The 24,275-nt window shown below is 42.9% G+C and overlaps 1 protein-coding gene across 4 annotated transcripts in view; it reads right to left on the bottom strand.

Annotated features, from left to right (window-relative positions):
• Window positions 1-10,915: 10,915 nt before the first annotated feature.
• The window catches only part of NBEA (neurobeachin), a 613,622-nt gene continuing 600,262 nt past the window's right edge, over window positions 10,916-24,275 (bottom strand). For all 4 annotated transcript variants that reach the window (XM_081214387.1, XM_081214388.1, XM_081214389.1 and 1 more), the window contains 4 exons: window positions 18,071-18,172; window positions 15,606-15,802; window positions 14,668-14,819; window positions 10,916-12,787 (listed from right to left, as the gene is read on the bottom strand). In XM_081214387.1, the coding sequence (XP_081070513.1) occupies window positions 12,697-12,787; window positions 14,668-14,819; window positions 15,606-15,802; window positions 18,071-18,172 (542 nt within the window). In that variant the 3' untranslated portion in view covers window positions 10,916-12,696. The remainder of the gene's footprint in view (window positions 12,788-14,667; window positions 14,820-15,605; window positions 15,803-18,070; window positions 18,173-24,275) is intronic.

Genomic DNA, 24,275 nt, shown 5'->3' with positions numbered 1-24,275 from the left:
CAACCGCCTAAAACTGAACAAAGTCCCAAGAAAAGAAATTTTGTATTTAAACTGTTTACTGGCTCGCTTTCTTTTTCTTTTTATTTTTTTTGGAAACTGGGGATTGGCAAATGACCTTAGAGTAGTAGCATTTTTCATAAAATATAGCTCTCTGGATTCCTGACTCAGTTTTGTTTTGGGCCTGTAATGACCTCCCTTAGGTTTTTGTCGACTCCAACATTTTTAGATGTTTTGTAGCGGGATGGTTTTTGAATAGTTAAAACCTCCATATTGCCAAAAAAGAGTCGAAATGGTTTGCTCTGATTTTTGCCCAAATTTTTACTTCTGTTTACTCCTTCAATTATGTGCCTTTCCTTATAAGCTCAAAGTACAATCTTTTACTCAATTTTCTCAAAGGGTTACCCCAATATCCATATGCCAATATGTCACATGCCTTTTCATTTACTTCAATAGCTCCCACTCTAAACCTGTGCCAGTTTTCTCCTTAGAACTTCAGGTCTGGATTTCTCATCATAGTATATAAGGAACAACTGGATCTCATTCCCAGACATGGAGAAGTTCTACACTGCCTTTTATCTTATGTAGAAAATCTGAGGAGGATAATGCAACAACTTTGCATTTCTCCTTGGCCTGTCTATGGATCAAACACTAATGCTCTTATAAAATCTGCATTCTACTTACAAAAATCAATGTAAACACTCATGAACCTCTGACTTTGTAGATAGATATTTGACGTTCTGTGAAATAGGGATTTTTTTTTCTATGTCCCTCATTTTCAGTTCATAAATAGATGATCTGGTCTCACATTTAGATGAACTGGCTGGAGGCCCCTTTGTCAAATTAAGTAGGAAGATGGTATTCTCCTATTAATTAATGAATTGTGACGGTTTTGATGTTGAGGTCCCTCCCGTAAGAAACAGATACTCTCCAAGGAAAACTGGGGCTCCTGGTACCAGTGGAATTGTTCATTTTATCCAGTACTAGTTTGTTTTGCTTCCAGGGTCAGAGCCAGGGGTATGGTTGTAGGTTTCAACGAAGTAGATTTTTTTTTTTGTAAGAAGAAGAGCGAAACATTTCAGATCTGTCCAACCACGGGGCAAGCTCCCTCGGGAAGCTCTGTGCTTGCCATCCCCCCACAGGACCAGGTAGGAGGTTCCTGTTGGGAGGCCCATGAAGTCCATGCTAGTGACGAGGAGGAAAATGCACTTTCATAACCGGAAAGACAAGGCTTGTTTCCACCTTCATTACAACCTATTAGTGAAACTTAAGAGGAAACCAACAACTCACCACCCAACACAGGTACCTGCAGGCTCCAATATTCATTTCTGAGTCCCTAAAGGAAACCCATATGTTCAGATTTGGGGGACACAGCAGAGACTCTGCTGCCTGAATCCGATGTGCCCTGGGATGCTCCTGAAGTTATGAGGGCTGAGTTGGGCACTGTGTGATACCCGCTTTCAGAACTGCCCAACTGAGCCACCTCTTCTGACTGTCTGTGCACCTGCTAAGAGCCACGTGCTTCCTGGGGAGCCCCTGGCTTTGCCTGCACACGCCCTGGGTGAGACCATGACACCCAAGGGGTAGCAATTCCCCAAGAGTGGGAGGTCACTGCCTCTCCTTCCTCACATCCTCTTCTCAGCTAAAACCCCCATCTTTCAGGTCTTGGCTTCCTGTCACCACCTCTTGCAGGCAGCCTACCCAAGTGCCAGCCCTGGACAGGGGTCCCCCGCTGCTCCTTGCACTGTGCCCGCAACTGTACTGAAGTGGTGATCACAAGACCGGCTGGCTTCGGGATTCTGGCTTCCCATGTGCTACTGAAGAACAGGGTTGCGGTCTTTCTGTGGGTATAATACTGACTTTTCAGAATTCAATCTGAAGTCATATTCATTTATACCTTGATATGCACTTACGTAAAATAGAGACATACTGTCTTTAGGTCTCAAGTTGAACAAAAGTGCAGGTGTTTAGGTTTAGAAAGTGCTCTGATCACCTCCCTCCTTGGTTTCAAACCCTTCCCAGAAGATCTCCCTTTAATTCCTGTCCTTTTAGTTTTTTCATGTCTCCTCAAAGCAGTTTTGGGCTCCAATCTACTTCAATAGGCTAGAGAATCATCTCAAATCAGGGTGGGGTGGAAAGACACAGTTAAGCAAACAGGAGAAGGATGTGGTGAGGGGATCAGGAGAGAGAGGGTGGTGGGGGGAAGGGAAAGAGACGGGGGAAAGGGGGCGGGGAAGAAGAGGAAGGGGCGCAAAGAGGGGGAGGTTCCCGGACCCAGTGCCCAGCCCTTCTCCCGGAGGGGGTCCCTTCTCCCCCCTCCCCTCTCTCCTCCACGCCTGTTTTCCTTCTGAACTGAAACCAGTTCCTTCGGGCCTGACCTCTCCTGCCCGGGACAATTGATTTCAGCCTGGACCTTCTTTCTTGATCCTCCTACGTGAAGAAAGCAGCTGAAAGCACTGAGGAGCCTCAGCTGGGCCCTATACCGCTCTTAGCAAGAAGAGAGACTGGGGAATAGTTTGGAATATAGTTATTTAACTACAGGTGCAATCGTTTGGATATAGCTTACTTAAAAATAAAATATGAGCATCAACACAGCTTTTTCAGGATCCCATGCTACAGCACCATGGAATTAGGAGACCTGGATTGCCATTCTCCCGCATTCCTCACAACTGTCATATTTGGGACTGCAGGGGTGAGTGGCCCCTGAGTCTCCCCACCGCACGGTCACCCCTGCTCTGAACCCAGGGCCTTGCACAGAACTTGGCTACTATAGAAAAAGTCAAATTAAAAACTGCATTTGCGTGTGCTATAAAACCACTGCCCCTTTGATTCCTCGGTGTCTCACATATAAAGAGGAATTAAGTCCAAGTTTATTGTGAGGAAAGCTTTGTGTGTGGCCTTCGACAAGATCGCTGGCCTCTCAGGCCCCTTCTGTGAACAACAGGAATGATGATGTCCACCTTATGTGGCTGTTCTGAGGATAAGAAACAGTGCGTTTCAGTCAAAACAACATGGGCACCCAGTGGGCACCCCGTGGGCACTCAACGGGGCCGGCAGCCGTCAGTCACTGGAGGTGCTCGGCTTCCCTCTTTTGTTTGTGGCTGGCGCTGCCTGAAACTCCAGAGGAATCCGAAGCTCAATCACAGCAGCTGTGATCATCATGTTGGTTAGCACAGTTGCTTTTCTCCCTACTTCCTACTGTTCTCTATTTTTAAATCCCTGCGTATGGACATGTGTTCTGTGAATGTTATCATTCTCACCCTCGGCCAGTCATTTCAACTACTCCATCTCCGTGAGGATGTCAAAGGTCTCCCATTACCTCACATAAAACACAAAGCAAGAATGACAAACCAGCACACAAACAAAACCCTCAACACCCACGATGTTCTCGGTGAGAACCTGCACTTGCTGAGTGCTCGGGGGTCTCTGGGCCACCCCTAGGCCAGGGGCAGTGCTGCCCCATCTCCTTTCTTCCCGAAACAGCCCTTTGCAGGTGACCTGGGCTTCCACTTTCCCTCGGTGCTTAGCCTCTGGGGTGGGGGGTGGGGGTCTTTCCTTTTGTGCCAGCTCAGCAATGCATTTAAAACAGGGTTTTAGTATTTGATCCAACATCGTAGTTGTTCTATTTGGGAAGGGCTTCAGGGAGCCTGGTCTACCATCCAGCCTGAAATGGAGACGGCTTTCCGGTACCTCTCCCACAAATCACTCTTCTGTTTCAATTGCCCAGAACTGGTTTTCTCTGCTTGTAAGTAAGAAACCTGGCTGATGGAGGGGAGGCCCTTCTCCAAGACTCTTGGGGGTTCCCTCTCCTTCTGGTGACCCTGGGAAGGAGGTGGGGGCAGGATTTGCCCATGGGGCCAGGATTTGGGGTACTTATACCCCCTCTACCCGGCCTCTGCTAGGATTTCAGAAAACAACATTTCAAAAACATTTCAGGCGGTAACTTTACTTGATCAAGAAAGACATGAAAAACGATTATCTACAGTTTCCATAATTTCATTTGAAAGGAAATGTGTAGCCCACATAAAAGACATCATCTCAGAATAAGAATAATTGAGCAATGTTAGCTTTAGGACAAGCTCGATCTCTGGCCTTTGATTTCACTTTAGACCAATGACATCTTCATCCTGGGCCTTCAGATCAGGCTTTCGAAGTGCCGGACTCATTACGTGGGAGGGCACGGGGCCCACCCCTCCCCTGCCCTATGGCGGGGACAGACCCTGGTTGCCTGCAGCTGATGATACTGGCAGTGCGTGCCCAGGGCCTCCCTCATCCCAGACTCTCCACCCCTGGGTGCTGGGTGGAGGGCAGGGGAGGAGGACCAGGTGGTTAAACAGCACTAGATCCAAACATATGTCTCTACCAGAGGCTGGGGAAGCTGCCGGCTCAGCCCCACCCACAGAGAACACAGGTTCCCTCAAAACCCCCTGCTGCTCCTGGGAGAGCCCCCTGCTCACACTCCCTCCATCCAGTCCTGAGAGGCAGGGAAAGGGCTTGCAGAGCCCGGGCAGCGGGGGTACAAGTGCCCCAAATCCCGGCCCCATCGGCAAGTCCTGTTCTCACTTCCTTACTTACTGCCTGTGTGGCCAACCAAGGCAGAGGTCATGGCCTCTCTGGCCATCAGCAACCTAGTAGGACGGAGGAGTTGAGAGGACCAGATGACCTCTGCAGCCCCTCAACAACACCCTTAAGGGATCCTCCCCTGGGCCCGTGGCCTGGCACCCCCAGCCCTACCCCCTGCTCTGGGCATGGAGAGCTTGACTCTTCCTGAGGTCACCAGCCTGAGGGGCGCTGGCTCAGACCGTGAAGCCCAGGGCCATTCTGCCTTCAGAATAATCCCCATGGGAACCTCTTGCCACACAGAGGGGAGGAAAGTCTGTACAGAGGCCTCCGAGCTTCTAACCACAGGTTTCCCTACCAGGGTTTTGGCTCTAATCACCAACAGGGAAAACAGCTCATCATCCAAAAGAAAGAACACTCTGAGAAGCAGGCTCTCCCAGCGGTGTTGAGTGGCTTCCCGTTTTGTTTCTGTGTGGTAGGGAAGGGGCACCACAGAAGGACAGAACTCAAACGAACCAAATCTTTCTGTCTTCCTAGGTGCTAACCAGAACTGAGATCCAGGTTTCTGTCTGCAGGTGGTGGCGGGAGGCTGCTGGTTCTGCCTCTCCCACAGGGAGCATAGCTTCCATCCAAAAACAGGCGCAGCCGTTCCTGTGAGTTTTGGCCACGTCATCAAAACACTCAGCCTGGCACCTGAGGACTTCTCTGTTCGGGGGAATACCTCACAGAGAGGTAGCGCTTTGTGATGTGGAAAAAATGCAGCCTGCACAGGGCTTTCTCTACTGTACACCTGAAGAGCCAAACCTTACAAAGTTTCCATAACCTGCCCACGGTCACCAAGCAGGGGAGCTAGGGCTCAGACCCAAGTCTTCCAGTCTCATGCTTACTGGTTTTTTTCCCTACTCGTTGGTTTATTCATTCATTCAATCAACATTTTCAAGGGCTTAGCATGTCGGTTCACAGTCCAGTGGAAAAGACAGACACATAAATGACAGTGACAATGCAGTTTTGTGCTAAATGCCTGCAACACCAAAAGGAAAAATCCTGGCAGTTTTGTTGTCATGTAGTGGAAGGGAGATGTGTGTCAGTGAGCTGTGAGAATACAGGGAGATGGTGCAAAAGGAGAGGTGTGTGCACTGAGAGATGGGCACCAACTGCACAGAGAAGGGGGCTTCATGGAGGAGGCGGCATGGAGCCAAGAAAAAAAAAAAAGAGTGCTCATCAAGACAGGGCAGCCAAGATGGAAGACCTAAAAACCACAGGAGAAAGGGGCAGGTGGAGATGGTGGTCACCGGCTCTGAGGACAGGACTGGCTCAGGGCGGACAAATTCAGAGTGGTTGTAGGAGCCAGTGTGAGGCCGGGCATATTTTTAAGTTTTAAAAGAACATTTTTTAACTTAAGTATAACATACACACAGAAAAGGACACAAATCTTCACTGGACCGCTCAGTGAATGTTCACAAGGTGAACGGACCTGGATAACACACGCAACTCCTGAGAAGGAGCCCAACATGGCAGAACAGACCTCCAGCGCCCAGGAGCCCCGGCGTGGCCCTCACCAGTCATGACCTCCCATCGAGTAACCACAATTCTGATTTCTGACAGCACATATCAGTTTCACCAGTCTTTGTACTTTATATAACATGGAACACGCACTCTCTTGTGCTGGTATTTTTAAATCAACATCTATGTTTGATTACTGGGTACAAAGCTGCCAAGAGCATTCTTTTCCATGTCTTGCTGATGGATGGAAGCAGGGGTTTCCCTTGGATCTTTATCGAAACATGAGACTGTGGGGTCATACACAGGCAAGGAATATTCTTAGCTTTACTACCAAATTTGAATTTGTCACATTTTTCTAAGCAGAGATAGGGAGCTAGAGGCAGGGAACGGCACCAAAAAATACAGCTTTGATCAACTTGGGGTGGGGAGAGTATTCATTGGCCATTGACTAAAGCAGGGGTCCAGAAGTGGGACACCTCTAAGAATGAGGGCAATTTGGGTGCCCAGGGACTCGTGGGTGGCAGACAAGTACCCCTGTTCTGGCATCTCTCCCGGGTTTATTCTCTACCATTGCAAAGGGGCTTTCTCTACACAATGGAGAACTGGTTGCTGGCAGTCCCCAGTTTCTCAGTGACAGATTAGTGACACCAGAAGAACGAGAAGACTTCTCTCTCCCTAGAAGACTTCTCTCTCCCTCCCTTCATAATATAAAAATTTCACGGGAGGTCACTGGTAGATCTACCCTTGACCAATCACTGGGGTCATCAGAAAGGAGGTGACATGGTGGGACCGGGATGGGTCCAGGAGGTCCCCAGGGGTCGAGTCCCAGTAAAAAAAAAAAAAAAAAAAAAGGTCACATGACAGGTAGAGGAGGAAAAGTTACCCCCAGAAGATCCACAGCAGATAAACAGGGAAAGGGACGCCAAACAGACGGAAACGAAACACGCCCTAGACGGTGGAAGGTGACGGCCACCCGCCGCGCGAGAGCTACTGAAGCTTGACTTATGCTGTAAACAACACAATGCAGATACTATTATCCCCATTTTAACTGACGAGAGGACTAAAAAGTCACTTCCAGAGGCGCCCAGTAACGGGACCCTGGCCTTCAGCGGCCTGAAACGCCCAGAATATGAGGAGAAGCTCTTACCTCAAATCATGTCGGCTCCGCTTCTCCCGACGGGATGAAGGTGGGTAGGGAGCAGAAATTTAAACACTTAAATATTCCTTCTTTTGTAGCCTTGGGCGTTGCTATCATCGGTGAGTCCCTGAACCTTGACGGGAAAGGCCCACGGCTGTGACTGGGTCCCGTAATTTGGCCGTAAACCTCTCTGCCGCAAACATTTTTGCTGCATAATTAATTAGCCGTAAGGCAATTTTGTCGTAAAAGATAAACTAACTGACCCTTTGGTTTGACACATATAATAACCTCCACCTGCCCCTTTCTCCTGTGGTTTTTAGGTCTTCCATCTTGGCTGCCCTGTCTTGATGAGCACTCTTTTTTTTTTTCTGTCTTGGCTCCATGCCGCCTCCTCCACAAAGCCCCCCTCCCTGTGTAGTTGGTGCCCATCTCTCAGTGCCTGGAAGGTGCAGAGTTGGACCCACGTCTCCCATAGAACTCTGGAACTTCTATCAGTGGACATGCGACACGTGACAATACGGCAGCGCACACAGCAGTGTAGAAGGCTTTCACTACCCAGGACAAAGCTCAGTGACAAATAGCATCCTAGTATTTAGAAACTGATGGCTGATACATCTTTTAATGAAGGAAGACACTTTATGGGGACTTCCCTGGTGGCACAGTGGTTGAGAATCCGCCTGCTGATGCAGGGACACGGGTTCGAGACCTGGTCCGGGAAGATCCCACATGCCATGGAGCAACTAAGCCCGTGCACCACATCTACTGATCCTGCGTTCTAAAGCCCGTGAGCCACAGCTGCTGAGCCCACTCACCACAATTACTGAAGCCTGTGCGCCTAGAGTCCGTGCACCACAGCGGAGCGGGGGTGGGGGTGGGGCCCACTGCAGTGAGAGGCCCGCACACCGCGGCTAAGAGTGGCCCCCACTCGTGGCAACTAGAGAAGGTCTGCGTGCAGCAACGAAGATCCAATGCAGCCAAAAATAAATAAATAAAATAAATTTATATATAAAAAAAGACACTTTATGGAAAAAGTGCAATGCTGAAGGAGGAGATAAATCAAAAAGCAAAAAAAAAAAAAAAAAAAGTGTAAAATACTATGAATGTAAGACTTGGGAGACAAGTGTTTAGGTAAAACCTCCAAAGTAAAATCAGTTATTTGAGCAGTATTGCCATGAATCTATGCACATTTTAAATGTATTCAACTATTTGTATTTTGCAATAAAGTCCTCTTTTGTTACTCATTGTCCATGTTTCATGATGTCCTTTTTAATGTCCCTCTTATACTTTTAGTTATTTTGTCTTTTACAGCAAAATTGCCTTATGGCCAATTAGTTATGTGGCAAAAATGTTTGGGGAAAAGATGCTTACAGCAAAGAAACTTACGGCAAAAAAACCTAGAACTGGCTGTGACAGTAACTGGAGAATGGAGCTCTCTGGAAGGGCCACAGTGCAGGGCGGGAGAGGCTACCCGCAGCTTTGGGTGTCAGGGCAGTGGGAAGAGGGAGGGCCCCTGAATATTCCTGTCAAATTTGCCCAGGGGTCCGGGCTTCATCTATTTATCTATACATCTGGCAAAGCTACATTTACTGACAATCTACTCTGAATCCAACACTGCCCTAAGGATCCAAGATAAAAGAGTTCCATTGCCAAGAAGTTCACAGTCACAGGGGAGGAGAGGCTAGTAAGCTATGACAATACACTGCTCTGCAGTGACAGGGACATGCCAGGTGTGAGGAAGCTAACCCAGGGGTCAGGGAAGGCCTCATCGAGGAGGGGACACTTGAGCTGTGACTGTGACAATAAGTAGAAGTGTGATGATGTTGTAATTTACTTTAAAATACCCAGTATAGGCAATGTGATAGTATGTATTAATGTTCTCTGCACGCTAGGGGCCAGTTTCCCTGATCAGAAATTTACACTCCAGATCATTTAAATAGTAGAGTCTCATTGTAAAGTCAAGGGCCAGAGCTCCAGCCTCCTTATCCCAAAGGAGACCAGAAGCTTTATTAGTTAGGAGAGTGAATGTTAAGACTGACTTTTCAGTGGGGAAATTACTGACTTCTTAATTAGCATCACTGATGAAAGTAATGGTATTTCATACATGTGAATTCAATCTACACTGGCTACAGTATTTTAGAGACTTTTCCTACTGCTCCATAGCCAGGGTATAAGAATTGACTGAGGTCTTTAGCCTGTACTCTTGGGGTGGTACCCAAGGCTTGATTCCTAAATGATTGGGTCGGAGGAGTCTGGTTGCTAATGGCATTACAAGACTAATGGGATCCTGCTTCCAGATGACCAGTGCACCTGCTTCCAGTGTATCTTCCATGTACAATGATTGTCAGATCACCAAAAAAGGCGCTGGACTTCCCAAGCTCACAGAAGACTTCTGTGAATGGTCTCATGCTTGCTTGCTTGCTTGCTAAAACGTGTTTGCTGAAGATGTATTTCTACAATGTGGCAGAAATTGATCCTGAAAACTGTTTTCATTATAACATAGTGAAGATGTGGGGGTTGGGGACTACCTTTACCTGCCAAAAAGCCTGTGAATGAGCAAATTGGTTTAGGTCAATTTGCAGCAAGGAGTGCCACCAGGTGGTGCAGATAAAGAGGAGTTCTCTGGGAACACACTAAGAACCAAGGCGCAGGGTAGATCTCAGCCACTGGTAGTAGGTGGGTTTGCCTGAGGTGCAGGGTGTCAAAGGGAGGGGTAGGTGAGACTGTTTCCCTCCTGGAGGATTTCTGTGCTCTCCTGAGTCTGGGCTTCATCCCTTACACTAATGTGTCAACAATGTGCCCAGGGGTGACCCACATCAGAATCACCTGGGTGGATGGGGCCCTAGATTCTGCTCATAGAAGTAAGCTCCCCAGGTGATTTTTCACCCACCAGAGTTGAGGAACACAAGGAAGCCATGGCAGGGTGCTGGGCAGTGGGATGACTGGGCTGGTGGTGTAGTCAGACCCTCAGGCAGCAGTCTCATGGAGTACGGTGGGAGGGTTCTGATGTGAGGCCCAGATTCTGGTCAAGAGGTCTTGGTGACAGTCCAGGCAATGGTTCTGGAAGTGGGGCAGTCGGTTTAAAGAGGCCTTGAGGTAATGACCAGCCTGAGGAGTGATGGATGGGCTGTGAGAAGGGCTGGGTTGAGGGAGCCAGCCGGGCTGGGGATGACCGACAGACGTCTGGTGGGGCCAGGATGGAGGCTGTGACCTTTTTGTCCCGAGAATGCAGATGGACGCTTACCTGTGGTTCTGTTGCTCCCTGGGCCTGTCCGGAGCCCCCTCAGTCCGGCTCCTGTTACCTGCCTGCTCTGGTCAGCGGCACCTCCACTCCCTCCTGCGTCGTGCCTGGTCAACGGTAAATTCTAGAAGGCACGGTTCAAATGAAAATAGCACGATTTGCTAACTTTCATGTAATGGGCTGTTACACCCTTCACCTGCATTTAGTTTCTTTTAAATGAAACAAAAATAACCCCAAAAGTGGACTATGCAGAAGAAATAACAAGAGCTGTTTCCCTCTGGTCACTGGTGCCCCAAATCCCTGCCAGATGGTCAAGCAGAGAAGCTCATGTTTCAGCAAATTACAGAACCTCATTAGGACTCTATTTCATGTTCTTAGATGCTCTAGGCCTTTATATGAGGTGACGTTGATTTCTTAAACTTGTATGACAACATAATGAATGCACATAAGTGAAGTGTCCAATGAAATGTGAAAAAATCGGTGAATTCTTTGCATATTTTATTTTTCTTTTTTTGATTTCCAACTCACACACATCTGGCATATTTTACATCTTTGCAATAAAACATGGTTACAATAGCTTAAGGAATTTATATATCCAAAATATTTCACCATGATCTCAAGATGAAATGAACTTGTCTTCCAGATGTTCATTATCCTCCCAATTCTAAGCTACAAACTCAAGATATTGCTTACAGCCTGGTGATGAATAAATTAATCATTACGCCAATTCCCCAGAATTTCAGAATCTCATAAATACAAACAACAATGAAGAAGGAATTCAGTGCTAAAACTTACTAGTACAAGGTGGATAACAAATAAGTAATCACATCAATAAATAATGATATGTTTCTGGTGCAAAGTGCCAATACAAAGAACCCATTATCTTGTTTTATCTTTTTAAATAAATGACTGCAAGTGAGTGTAAATTCTGAGAAAATTACATTCCTGTAACATGCCTCATAGCCCTACCGACACAATATGTACATATCTATGACGATACAGTCACCAAATATACAAAGAAGAAACATGAATAAAGTGTATATACCCCTGGGTGTATAACTTGATCAGTACAATGTATGGAAAATCATTTGATAGCCATCATTTTATATCATAAAAGATGAAGTGCCTTAGGCTAAGAATGTGGCTTTAGGTGAAAATTTCACAAGAACCTAAAAGAATAACGTCAGTTATTGTTATAATAAAGTCTGACTTATTATTAAAGAAACTAAGCTATTCAAGAACCAAAGAGAGAGAGAGAGAGAGAGGAAAAAAAAAAAAACAGCAAAAAAGTTAGCATCAGATTCTCCTCCCCTAATGTACACACGCTAAGCCAGCAAGATGATTCTGGAAGAGTTGTCCAGGAGTTGGGAAGTCATTACTATGGAACTAATGATCGGGACTCCTATTTATACAATAAAACCAAGACCTCATCCCTAAGCCCCCTTTCTGCTGTGTCTTCAAATTATGAAGGTTAGGGCTGAATTTTCTTTGTATCAAGTACCAAAATGGCAAATAACGGCTTAGTATTCAAATGCTTTATGAGCAAATTTCACTTAGAAGGGATGAATTTAGATTTAAAAGTGCAAAACTATGTATTTTGGTGAAAATGTCAAAAATTACTGATTGAGCCCAAATTCAATCCTTTCATACAAGCTGTGTCCTTGGACAGATCTTACTATTTCCTAGTGTCAATGCACCTGTTCCATCAAGACTTCAGGATTAAAGAACATGCAAGTTGTAACTCCACAATAAAATTAAGAAATGTTTTGTTCTTTATACAAGGTTTTACTTTTACAAAAGTATCCCTTTAAATAAGATGCATCTGATGTACAAAGTATCAAACGTGTTTGTTTTTTTTTTTCTCAGCTTGAAAAGAGGCTGGAAATGGGATGCAGGTAAGGTTCAAAGCTTAAACTTTGTAACAACTGGACACAAGGTTCCTCAGAACTGTCAAAAGTCTCTTGTGACACGTCCTACTACCTTTTCTCAATAAACGACAGGATATGAAATAATTACCAAAACATCTCTTAATTCATATAATTTACATGATATAAGCTTGCTTGGTAGCAGCTGGTGTTCAGTAGTGAAAAAACACACAAAGTAAAATGGCTGCTGACTACAATGTACAGCTATTGCTGGGTGTGATGGAATGTACAAACGGAGGTCGATGTAGACGAGTTTTTTTCCACCAGAGATATTGCCTTTCCATGCAGCACTTGTGCTCTCAGCTTTAACTTGGCTTTTGGTTCTCCATTTGTCTTCAGTATCTGTTCTGATGCTCATAATGCCACCGATTAAAATCTATATTAAAAGCTACAATGCTACCAGAAGCCATGCCAGTGATCAGAGTCCTGGAAAAGCAGAGGCGGTAGTTAAGAGAGACACAAAATCACTGATGTGGTTCTACTTTACACTAAACAATAGCACGATCTCGAAGTTCACCAGGTTTTACTTTTGGGTGCCCTCAGATAGGATTAAAATTTATTCTTGGTTCTCTTCGGAGAAGCTGAATCAATTCCGAAAACACCTCGACTGCCAGACCAAGTGTTGATTAACTTCTGATCAGACAACTCATCAGATAAACACTTTCTGAGTAGGCATCCTCACTGCATGTTTATCTGTCAATTTGTAACTTACGTGCATATGCTACTGCTCCAACATATCAAGGACATCATAAAACAACAATAATAATTGAAATTAAGGATGAGGTTGAAAAAGAAACAGAAACTTGGTTAGTATCTTCCCTTGCTCCTCCTGGGAGACCACTAAGATGACTACAGCCTTGCCTATGCTCTCTCTCTCATCTACCCTCTCCCCCATACTGAGTGAAGGATAAAGATCTTACAAAACCTTTCCTGCCCTCTGCACCCCTTGAGAAGACCTAATCACTTCCTTCTTCTGTTTCTCTGCTCCTGCTTCCCTCATATACATTTATTATGATTATTTGAGCTCTTTGCGGTCAGTGATCTTGTTTTGTATCCTCATGACTGTGCACAGTGCTTAATCTACGATGGTGGCAGCAAATGTTTGCAACATGAATACATGAATGAATAAAACTATCCAGGAGAATATTTAAACTACTTAAGAACACGAATCATTTCAAATACTTTAGAAACACCCATGTATATAAAATAATTACATGGTAAACCATTCCCGTTTATGAAAACGGACCACGGCATTTTGGAACACGTTTGGAACACTCTAATAATAATCTGCTTAAATTTTCTTTAAAACAGGTTGGGCTGCAGATCAAATACCCCTTCCCCAAACTAACTTAAATTCCATTGCTTTTCTTGATGACTTCAGTACCATTTTACTATAGTGTGAAGATGCTTTGTTAAATTTATCATAGAAGCCTTAACATTCATACTGTTTTAAAACCAATACTCTTATAAAGAATATACACATAGTTGAAATAATTCAGTTAATAAGCTTTTCTTATTTCTGTTAAATATATAGCAAAAAATGAGAAATTACTGTATTAAGATTATAGAGTTTTAATTTATTTTTTAAATTTAGAAATTTAGACTTTATATTCCAATTATTCTTTTCACTTTATAATAAACCCAAAGGCAAACTTTAGGAAATAACAAAATCTTGTTGCAAATTGAGGAACAGTAGAAAATCATATTACTTTAACATTCCTGTCAATTCTTTCCAAGAAAAGATTATAGTGTCTTAGGGAAATACATAAAATACCACAGAATAACATAAATGGCAGATATGTGAATAAGAAAATGGGGGGAGCAGTGCTGGAGATTGTTTCAAGTAATGAGTGCCTTGTATTTTTAAAACAGAGGCCAGCTGTAGTCTGTACTTTGCATTTGGCTGCATTCAGCTAGATGTATGCCTCAAGCCGAGACTCTGCTAAAAAATATGTGTTTCTTTCACATAACGTAAGCCAGGCAGGCCTGTCTGAGACCAGGTAAGGATGTGAGAACAGAGAAGTTGGTGGGGATAATTCTACATTTTGGGCAGTGTCTAGATGCGCCTGTTTTTCTTCAGACCCATTTCTTTCTCTTCTCCCCCTTATTCTCTTCCTCTGTTTCCTTCTTACCAGAAGCCTTTCTTACAGTACTTACTCCTCTCCTCAATTTACCCTTTTCTGCACTAGTCTTTCTTCCATCTGGATGCTGGAATCTCCTTCACAGCAGGGTTCACCCTTGGTAAAATGTTAAGGACTTTCAATGACAGTTCTTGAGTGATTACATTTCTCCCCAACATGGCTCACCTCTGGTCATGGGATAAGTCCATTGCTCTAATGCCAGCATCACATCCGGGGTAAATGTACAGCTGCTTGAAGTCACAGGCCTGCCAAACCTCCACCACACCATTGTCCCCTCCGGTCACCAGGTTCTGGCCATCGCTACTCAGGAGAATGGCCTTTGGACAAGGCAGAAAAGCAACCATTTCTCTCAGTGTTTCCCAAAAGATCAGTGGGTACTACTGAAAGGCACTTAATACAGGTCCCTTGTCATTATTTTCTACTTTTAGCCACTTGTCCAAATTTTCTAAACTCCAATCTATAGCCTTTCCAATGTGGAATTCATCAAAGTTCTTACATAAACAAAGGATCTTATTAAAACCAATTTAGGTTACAAAATAACAGAAGTCCCAAAGAGAATATTATCAGTCTAACCCAGAAAGAACTTGAGAATTAAGTAACATGATGTTTTGTTAAGTTCTGAATACTAGCTATGTCAAGACTTTTAGAACAAATGGCAGAAGCATATTTAAAAGCTGTTTTTAATAATGATAAACCAGCAATTATAATTCATTTGCGAGTGATGGGCAATTTGGTATGTAATTTTGGTCTAGGGTTCAGAAGATAAGATTCTTTGACAATAAACTCATTTTTAATGTCAGGGGAGTGCAACGCAGGAACAAATGTTTGTAAGAGGAGATTAGGAAAAATCTCCTTAAGGGTCTAACCTCTAATCAAACTACAGCCATCACCTCCAAAGTCTAATTCACTGAGTTAGCTACTTGGGATTAAATGAACTTTGGGTTTGTTCAAAGCATCAATCAACATGAATTTATATGCTTTTACAAACCAACACACATTTACCTGGATACCAGAGAAATTCTATTATGAGTCATTTAATGTAAAATAGTGAATCTTTAACCTCTTGGCTAGGTCCCCAGTTAGCACGGAACATGCAGATTTACCCGTGTTGAATCGTTGATCTCCATTTGAGCCAAAAGTTTCCCATTGATGCTGAAATTGCTGAATCGCCCTCGTTCATAGTAGATGATACAGTGGCCTTCACTGGAGACAGAAATCAAGCGTGGGAACAAGCAGTTTTCTGGTCCTTCGAGGGCTCTTAGCAAATCTCCAGTGATTGTGTGGACAAGGCAAGGGCCCTCTGCAGAGCGGGGAACAGCAAGGCCAGAGTCATTGGTGACGACCAGTCACGTATTAGCTCCCACACACCTGCAAACCGTACCTGAATAATACACTCAGATTTGTTGAAAGAAGGTAGAAAAGAAAAGAACTATGGTGGCAAGAGCCAAGCACTGATGTTGGATTTCAACAGAACAAGTACAGAGAACTGTTACATAACACACACGTGTCTTCCAAACTTTTTATCTAGGTCAGTAGTTGCTCTTTTCCTTCATGAGATGATATTCATTAAAAAAGGATACAGTTCATACGTTACATGAGAATAAAAGACTGTATGTCGAAGTTTTCTCTTAATTTGTGTTTAGAAATTTTTCTTTAGAAAGTTCAGGAGAATTATCAAAACAATCACTAATTTTCTTTAGTGGCATCAAAATTTTAATTGTACCACATAGATACAATACTATCAAATAATAAGTTTTACCTTTCTATAGTCTATACATAAAATGTAAAAGGCAAAATTAAGAAAAGGAATCCAGTAATTCAGACTGTAGGAACACTTTTTCTTTTTTAAATAAATGAAGAGTGAGGCGAGAATGTAAAAGTAGTATGGGGAGTGACTTATTTTTTCTCGGGTAGAAATTTTAAGATAAAACATTCAGTAGTCAAGTTCATACAAATAATTGGTTAATGTAGTTTGGTATTACCTGTCCCCCACATCCCCCAGAAAAACTGCATAAAACCATGCATGGATTACATTCTTATTTTTCAAACAATTGATTTCAGTAGATACATATTTTACAAAACAAGTGACATTATAAGGCTATACCTAAATGTTTTCCTGATTACTAAAGTAATAGATGTGCATTCCAGAAAATACAAAGAGTTAGAGAAAAAAAAATAGCAATCACTTCTAGTATCAACCATCATCTATAGAAAATTAATGTTTTTCCCTATGCATATTGTGTCTCGTTTTCCTTCCCTCTCCTTTTTTTCTTTTTTTTTGCTTTACAGAACAGAATGCTATTACATGTTATTTCTAAAACAGACATTAAAAGACATTTATTGAAAATATCCTATGTGTCCCTCTCTGGGCTATTTATTCTTAAACACAAAAACACAGTGTCCCTACCTTCAGACATTATACCCATTATCTATAAAGCAGCCAGAATAAGCTCTTAAAAACCAAATCTGATCACCTCATCACCTTGCTAAAAGACTTCAATGGCTTCCCACTATACTCAAAATAAAATACAAATTGCAAATACTTGTGCCGCGGGGGCCCCTCACCTCTTCAGCCTTTGTCTCCTTACGTCCGCGGTGTCCTCACCGCACTCGGCCCCTTTGGTTTTCTTTCAGTTTCTCCTAAGCATTAGGCTCCTTATTGCCCCGGAGCCTCCCATGGAGAATTGGTATCTCAGCCAGAATAAGAATTCAAGTTTCCTGACTTTTCCCGAAACGGTACTTTTTCCACAAAAAGTCAAAAGAACTAAGTCATCATATTTCCTTTCCCATCTACCACTACACAGTCCCCAGCCTTGAGAAGAAAATGACTTGTGGAGGGGGTTGGATCCAAGGCTGTGTCTGATGAGCAGCCTGAGGCCCCCATGGACCCCACCATCATGGATATCTTCCCCTTGTCTTTCATTTTTAATTTTTTTACTATATTTTTGTTTTTGGCTGCGTTGGGTCTTCATTGCTGCATGCGGGCTTTCTCTAGTTGTGGCAAGCAGGGGCTACTCTGTTGCCATGTGTGGGCTTCTCATTGCGGTGGCTTCTCTTGTTGTGGAGCATGGGCTCTAGGCGCACGGGCTTCAGTAGTTGTGGCACACGGGCTCAGCTGTTGTGGTTTGTGGGCTCTAGAGTGCAGGCTCAGTAGTTGTGACACACGGGCTTAGTTGCTCCGTGGCATGTGGGATCTTCCTGGACCAGGGATCGAACCTGTGTCCCCTGCATTGGCAGGTGGATTCTTAACCACGGCGCCACCAGGGAAGTCCCCTCCCCTTGTCTTTTAAATGTTATCTGTAATGACTGCATCATATGGGTGTGCTGCAGTTTAATTTACCAGTGTTCTGGCTAGAATGCTGGTGAACACAAAATACTACATAATATTTTATATGTATTTTATATTAGTACTAGCAAGTATTAATAATAAAACTAAACAGCTACAAAAAACCTAGGGATTACATTTGTCTATGGAGAGCCTCCTAAAGGAAATAAATCATAAATCATGGTTAACTTGTGAAAATCGTATAGTGTTTAAAGACCGAAAATGAAAGAAATGTCTTCTGACCTTTAGCACCACTGATAACAAGTCCAAGTTCGGCACAGACAGAAACACAGACAACTTCATGGTCATGGCCCGTGAGGACAGCTCTTGGTGCAGGATAGTCACCTGCAAGGGAACAGCAGCGGAGAGTCACTACAGACCGATGGCGGGAATGAAGAGCTATGCCATTAAATTGAACGTTAAAAATAGCAATCATTGTTTAGTAAGGGCATTTATTAGCTGTGTGACCATGAGCCAGTTACTTAACCTCTCTGACCCCCTTTCTTATATCTTAGAGAATATTGTGCCTTTTTAATGAGTTCCGTGTTTTTCTCTTCTGTTCATTCTGCTTCACCTGGTTGTTGAGTCTGTGATCTTTCCCTTACGGTGCCTGAGACCCTGCATGCTGGCCTGTTTTCCTCTGTGCGCTCATGTTCTGGACGGGGTTGAACCACCGCTCCCTCATCTTGTCTCTCAGAAAAACATCCTATGCTTTGGTCTGGGCGACGCTGCTCTTTCTGAGAGCTACCCCCCGGGTTGCAATCCCCCGGCCCCCACTGTAGAGGGGGCAGTGGGGGAAGTGAATGTCAAAGGGATGGCACTTGTGCCCACCTCCTGGGCAGCCCCTCCCTTGACTCTGATGTGATGCCACAGCCCTGAGCAGCTCGACTGGTGCTCCGATTCCCTGCCCCACAGTGGCAGGAGGGAAGGCATCAATAGACTGTGGAAAATTCTGGGAAGACAGAGCATAACTAAAACGCCCTACCCAGCAAGGCACCCAACACTCTTCCCCTCTGCCAATATCTCCTCCTTCAGACCCACCGGTCTTCTGTCTCTCCAGGAACTGCTCGCAGTTTTCTGTGAGTTTCCTCAGATCCATCATGTGAGCCTCCATTTTGCTTTTGAGGCATTTCTTTCTTAGATGGAGTATGGGAGGGAGAGCTGAAAGCCCACGTTAGTTTGTCATTTTATTCTAAATTTATGTATCTTGCTATAATGTGTTTGGGTATTGGCAGAATATCCTCTTAGATTTGTCAGCAGTCCTAGATTTGTCCGAAACACAGTTATATAATTTATAAACTTACGCTTCGCAGATGCCCTGAGCTTCCTGACAAAATGAAGATTAATTATTGATAAGATTTTATGTGTAATATCATCCTTAATTTTTCTAAGTGATTATTTTACCTTGGAGAGACTGATGAATTAAAAATCCTGCAATTATATGTTTAATACAATTTATAGAGAGTTTTCTAAACCTTGCCCTTATATGCTACAGAAAAAGTAAAAAGCAATCTAGTTCTATTGCAGGGAATTAAAAAAATGTTTAAAAATATTAAAAATCTTCCTTATGTATGTAATATATTTTATATTAGAAAATAAAGTTTTTCAAAGGCTTACCTCTGATTTAGAGAGCTTAAAATGTTCTATTTTTCATTACAATTCCCCCATATCATTTGAATAAACTGTGAAACTTAACTATTAGGGGATTTTGTAGGGCCCCTGAAAGCACTGTTTCCCTCTTTCAACTACAGAAAAGTAATTAAAGTGTTATTCAGGGGTTTTGAGTTGGAGAAGCTGCAGCAGGGGGAAAGCGTATTTCCTATAGTTCATTTCATTGTCAGGGACAGATGTCACACACCCCAACAATCACTCAAAATTCTAGGAATATTCTGTCACTCTCACATCACAGCTGATGGATGTGGCTACGGGTTAAAGGGCCCTGCGCAGAGGGAGGTGCAGGTGAGACCTCTCCTCTAAGGACCACAGCACCACTGCCCTCTTTCCCTCGTCACTTTCTCAGGAGAAGAGCTTTCTGGGTGATGGAATTACGACGAATGATGAACAAACACGTCCAAATTTGAGATTCCTTATAGGCAAGCATTTGGAAACTCCAAATATAAAAGTCTTATAGTAAACAGATTCCACCTCATTTTTATCAAAAGATATTTCAATATCCTCAAGACGGATGATAAAAAAAAAGTGCAAAGGTGTTAGATGCTGCTACCCACAGAGAGCTGACAAGGAGAGCATTGTCAGTGTGACAGTCTGTGGCTTTCAGAGAGATGATCAAAGTAAAGATTGCTCACGGCTCTTATTATTTTCAACCTCATTTATGGGACCACTAATACGCAGGGGAAGCTTTGGTCCTTCTGAATTGCAGCTAAACAAAAACAGCAGAGTGTTTCTGCGAACCTCAGTGCAGTTCTGGGGGAGTCGGAAAATGAACCTCTTGATGATGTACGACATTCAGGTTTTATCTGCGACCTTTGCTGAGTCACTGAAGAATCACTGCAGAAGGTATTTTCATTCACGTTTATACTATATAAAAATGATGGACTTTTGACTTGAAATCCCGGAACAAAAGATTTCAAAGGGTGCAGCAGTTTCATCACTACTCTGATTTCTAGATTTATTCTGAAAAAATTATGTTAGACATTTGCTGGGGTAGCTCAGATAAACTTAGTTTGTGAGGATTTCCTATTGAGGTACTGTGTCTTCAGCGACCTGAGGGCTGCTGCAGAGGTTTCTGGCCCAAGCACCAGAAACACCTGGGCCTGCATTTTCCACAGGTCACAAGGTAATCCACATAAAAACATTCCATGGGTTGGAAAACGTCCCATGATGTGGTTTCATTTCATTACACAATCACAGAGTACTTGATGAAAAATAGAAGATCGATATAAGCCTATTTATTCACTGACTCTAAGTTGTTCTTTTTCTTCTTCAGAAAGGACACTGACCACACTTTCCCCTGAGCCCTGCTGTTTCGGGGCAGATCTCTTCCCTTGAGGTCCTGAACCTGGATCTAGGCCACAGTACCTTACTGTCCTACCATCTCCTTCCCCAATCAATAGTATAATCCACCCGCCTTTCCCAAGGAGGTAGAGAGAGCTTTCTGCATGATGCCCAGAGAGCCCGCTGGTATAGATCCGAGGCTCCCTGATCACGAGAACATATTATTAGTCACTCTTGTTTTTTATATTGCTTCTGACCCAGGACAAAGACCCTTGCAGCCTCAGTTCCATAAAGGGGAAGGAAAAGCAGAAACTGAGTGGCAAGCAGCCCCCTTCTTAGTCAGGAACCCTTATGTCTCCTAACGTTGGGCTGAGGGAATGGGAGGGCTGAGAGGTCTCCTGCAGAATGGGCCTGTATTAGGGATGCTACATTATAGACATTATCTTTTGGCTCTCAGAAAGCTCTACGAGGTAAGAATTATTACACATGTAACTATGGTTCCTCTCAAAGTTAATGAGAAGAGGTTTAACATTTACTAAACCCTAGTTAGGATTCCTTGCTCTGAGAAGTGAGACAAACTCATCATATATATATATAATATATATATCATATTATATATATATATATATCATATTATATATATATATATCATATTATATATATAAAATATCTTCAGGCTATTCTTTGTCCACGCTTTCTTCATTCCCTATAACACCACTGGTTAGTGGTGGCTGTGGAGCTGGGCACCAGGATGGTTGTTTTAAAAGAAGGCTGGATGCAGACAAAGCGAGGGATGTGATTTGGCAGATGTTTAGTGACAGGTTGGGGCTGGCGGGAGGGTCAGTGTCCAGAGTTGAAGCTAACACAATGGGAGCCGAGGGAAGGGATGTGTGCACAGCTGGAGTCTCCTTTTCAATGGGCTTCTTGTTTCATAGTTTGTATAATTCTCAAACGTGAGCTGAAGACTTGTTTTTCAAAAGTGAAACAGAAAAAGCATGATAACAATGTCATACATATTACTCAATGCATATTTGTAGATTGGATTTGAAAAGATGAACAGTAAATTCTCTTTCAAAGTTTCCTGTGGCTATGATTTTAAAAATGTCAACAAACTCTCTATCAGGCACGTTATATCTGGTATAAACATGAACACTTTACAAGCCGACTGGATTTGGAGCCGAGCTCCCAATGTATTATAAGTGTCTGCTGAAGAGACAATGTTGCCTTGCCCCTCTTGTGACTATCTCGTTGGAAGCTACAGCACGTAATGAGAAATGTCAAGTCCCAAGATCAATGAAATTTGGGGCTCTAGGGACTCAACAGGAATAGCATTGATCCTTTTAAAGAACACCAGTCAGAGATGGGCTGTAATATATTGCAAAGAAGGGCTCAGGAGGATAGGCAGCCAAGTCCGCAATACCTACCTGACAAACAATTCAATCAGCTTTTACACAAATTGCCTGCTCTGTTCTCCTTCCTTTCATGCGATAGCCTGCTTCCAATTAAAGTGCGCAAATTAATTTTTATCACTTCCAAATTAGTTTCAGAATTTGTGTAAAAGTCTGTTTCAGATGAAAGCATCTGTCCCTCACATCTCTGCAAGTCTGTTATCTAGTCAGGGGCCTATTTTACATCTACAAGAAAACTGTCTATGTTCAAAGTCACAAGTTTGAAAGAGTAACAATGAATATTAGCATTAAATATATTAATAAAACTACTATAATTCAACTGGAACCTCTGCCAGGTAGCCTCTGCTTGTTTCTTTTATGGTCTAAAACTCTATAATAATCTGCTTACACATTTTCATTGTCTTTGTGGCAAATTCATTAAAACTATAAAAATAGTTAGAAAAAGATATATTTATGAGATGTCCAAGTTAGTCACAACAATATATTTGACACACAATGAAACCGTTAACTCTTCCAAACCTACCTAAAAAAATTCACAAACATTACTTATTTTTTCTCTGTGGCACTAACAGAGCTAGCCATTAAAAAATAAGGATGACAATGCAAAAGAAACATACATATATTAAAGCACCTAAGTTTATCCTGAGGAAGTTTTAGTGATGTGCACATAGGGTGAGTAAATGAATGCTATTACGTTATGGTGTCGTGCTGGATAAATATGATTCAGCCTCTGACACACAAAGCAAATTCAGTGTCCACACCAAGACCAAGTCCTGAATTCTAACAGCTACTGGGATATTACGTTTCACGCTAGGACTTCCCCCTTCAAGTCGAGGTTAATACATACAGCCCTCGAAACCTAAGGGCGTTGTGTCACACACTTTAATATGAATTTAGACATAACTAGCTTTTTGGTCTTGTGTAGCAATGCATTATGAGACAGAAAGAACATATAGCCTGATTCTCTGACCTGTGAATTGGTAGCTAGAATAAAATAAAACAGGAAAAAAAACAAACAAACCCAAAACCCTTTCCCTTCATTTTGTGAGTTTTCTGACAGCAAGGATACATCTGTGTCAACACCCACGGCCAATCCCTGACGTGGCAGTCAATTCAGCGTGTGCTCCGACTGCCTTTGCAAAAGGTGAACTGACCAAAATAGATGGTCTCTCTAGGCATGCCTACATGAGCTGCTAGGTTGGCTGTTTTCACAGACTGAGTCACAAATCAGTCAAGTTAATCAAATACTAAATGTGACTAATTATGATTTTTTACTGTGTTTTACTATTATGATTTTTACTATCCGTATGGCAAAAAGCTGAAACCAGTTTTTACATAATCATCAATGTGTGCCCAAGATGTAATGTTAAGCATTTTGTAGATACAAGTACTTATGACACTAAATATTATCTGATAGCAATTCAAGACTCATGTAATACTCAGTATATTCACTACTTCCAAGCAGGACAGGCAGTTTCATGGTCATAATATAGGCTTTTGTAAACCCCAGAAAGTCAGAATTGGACTACCCAGCACTCCCAGCTGCTAAGGTAGTACCAGCACACAGCAGGCATTTAATACATGCTTGCTGCTTGACTAATACTTGAGCTACTCATCCTGTTTAATCTAAAAGAGCATACTTCTCCCTTTATGTTAAGGATAATGGATCAGATGGAAGAACCACATTACATATGCCCACATTAAATGCCTGGGAAAGTCCTGGCGGGGTGGGTTTTATGGAAGTCCTTAAGTTTCATAATGATGACAACAGTTTTTAATCAAAAAATAAATCCCCCTAAATGGAGGCAATACTGTATGGATAATATTATGCAATAATGTCTTAGGGATAATCTTGTCTTTATTTAAAACTTAAAATTCTACATTTTAACAAATCCAGTATTCACAGTTTTGTTCTTAAGGATTAACATAAACATTTCTATTTACATAGTTCCTGTTGAAAGGAACTTTAAACACTCTAAATATTATTACATTTAACTTTTCTTGCTAAGTGATGGAAGACACAATCAACTGTTAATCATCATTTGGTTTAAAAGGTCATTAGAAAATAAAGTAGTTAACAGATA

Source organism: Mesoplodon bidens (assembly GCF_964165515.1).
Source record: "Mesoplodon bidens genome assembly, chromosome: 17".
NCBI classification, from domain to species: Eukaryota; Metazoa; Chordata; class Mammalia; order Artiodactyla; family Ziphiidae; genus Mesoplodon; species Mesoplodon bidens.
This window is presented reverse-complemented; position numbering and strand designations above follow the sequence as displayed.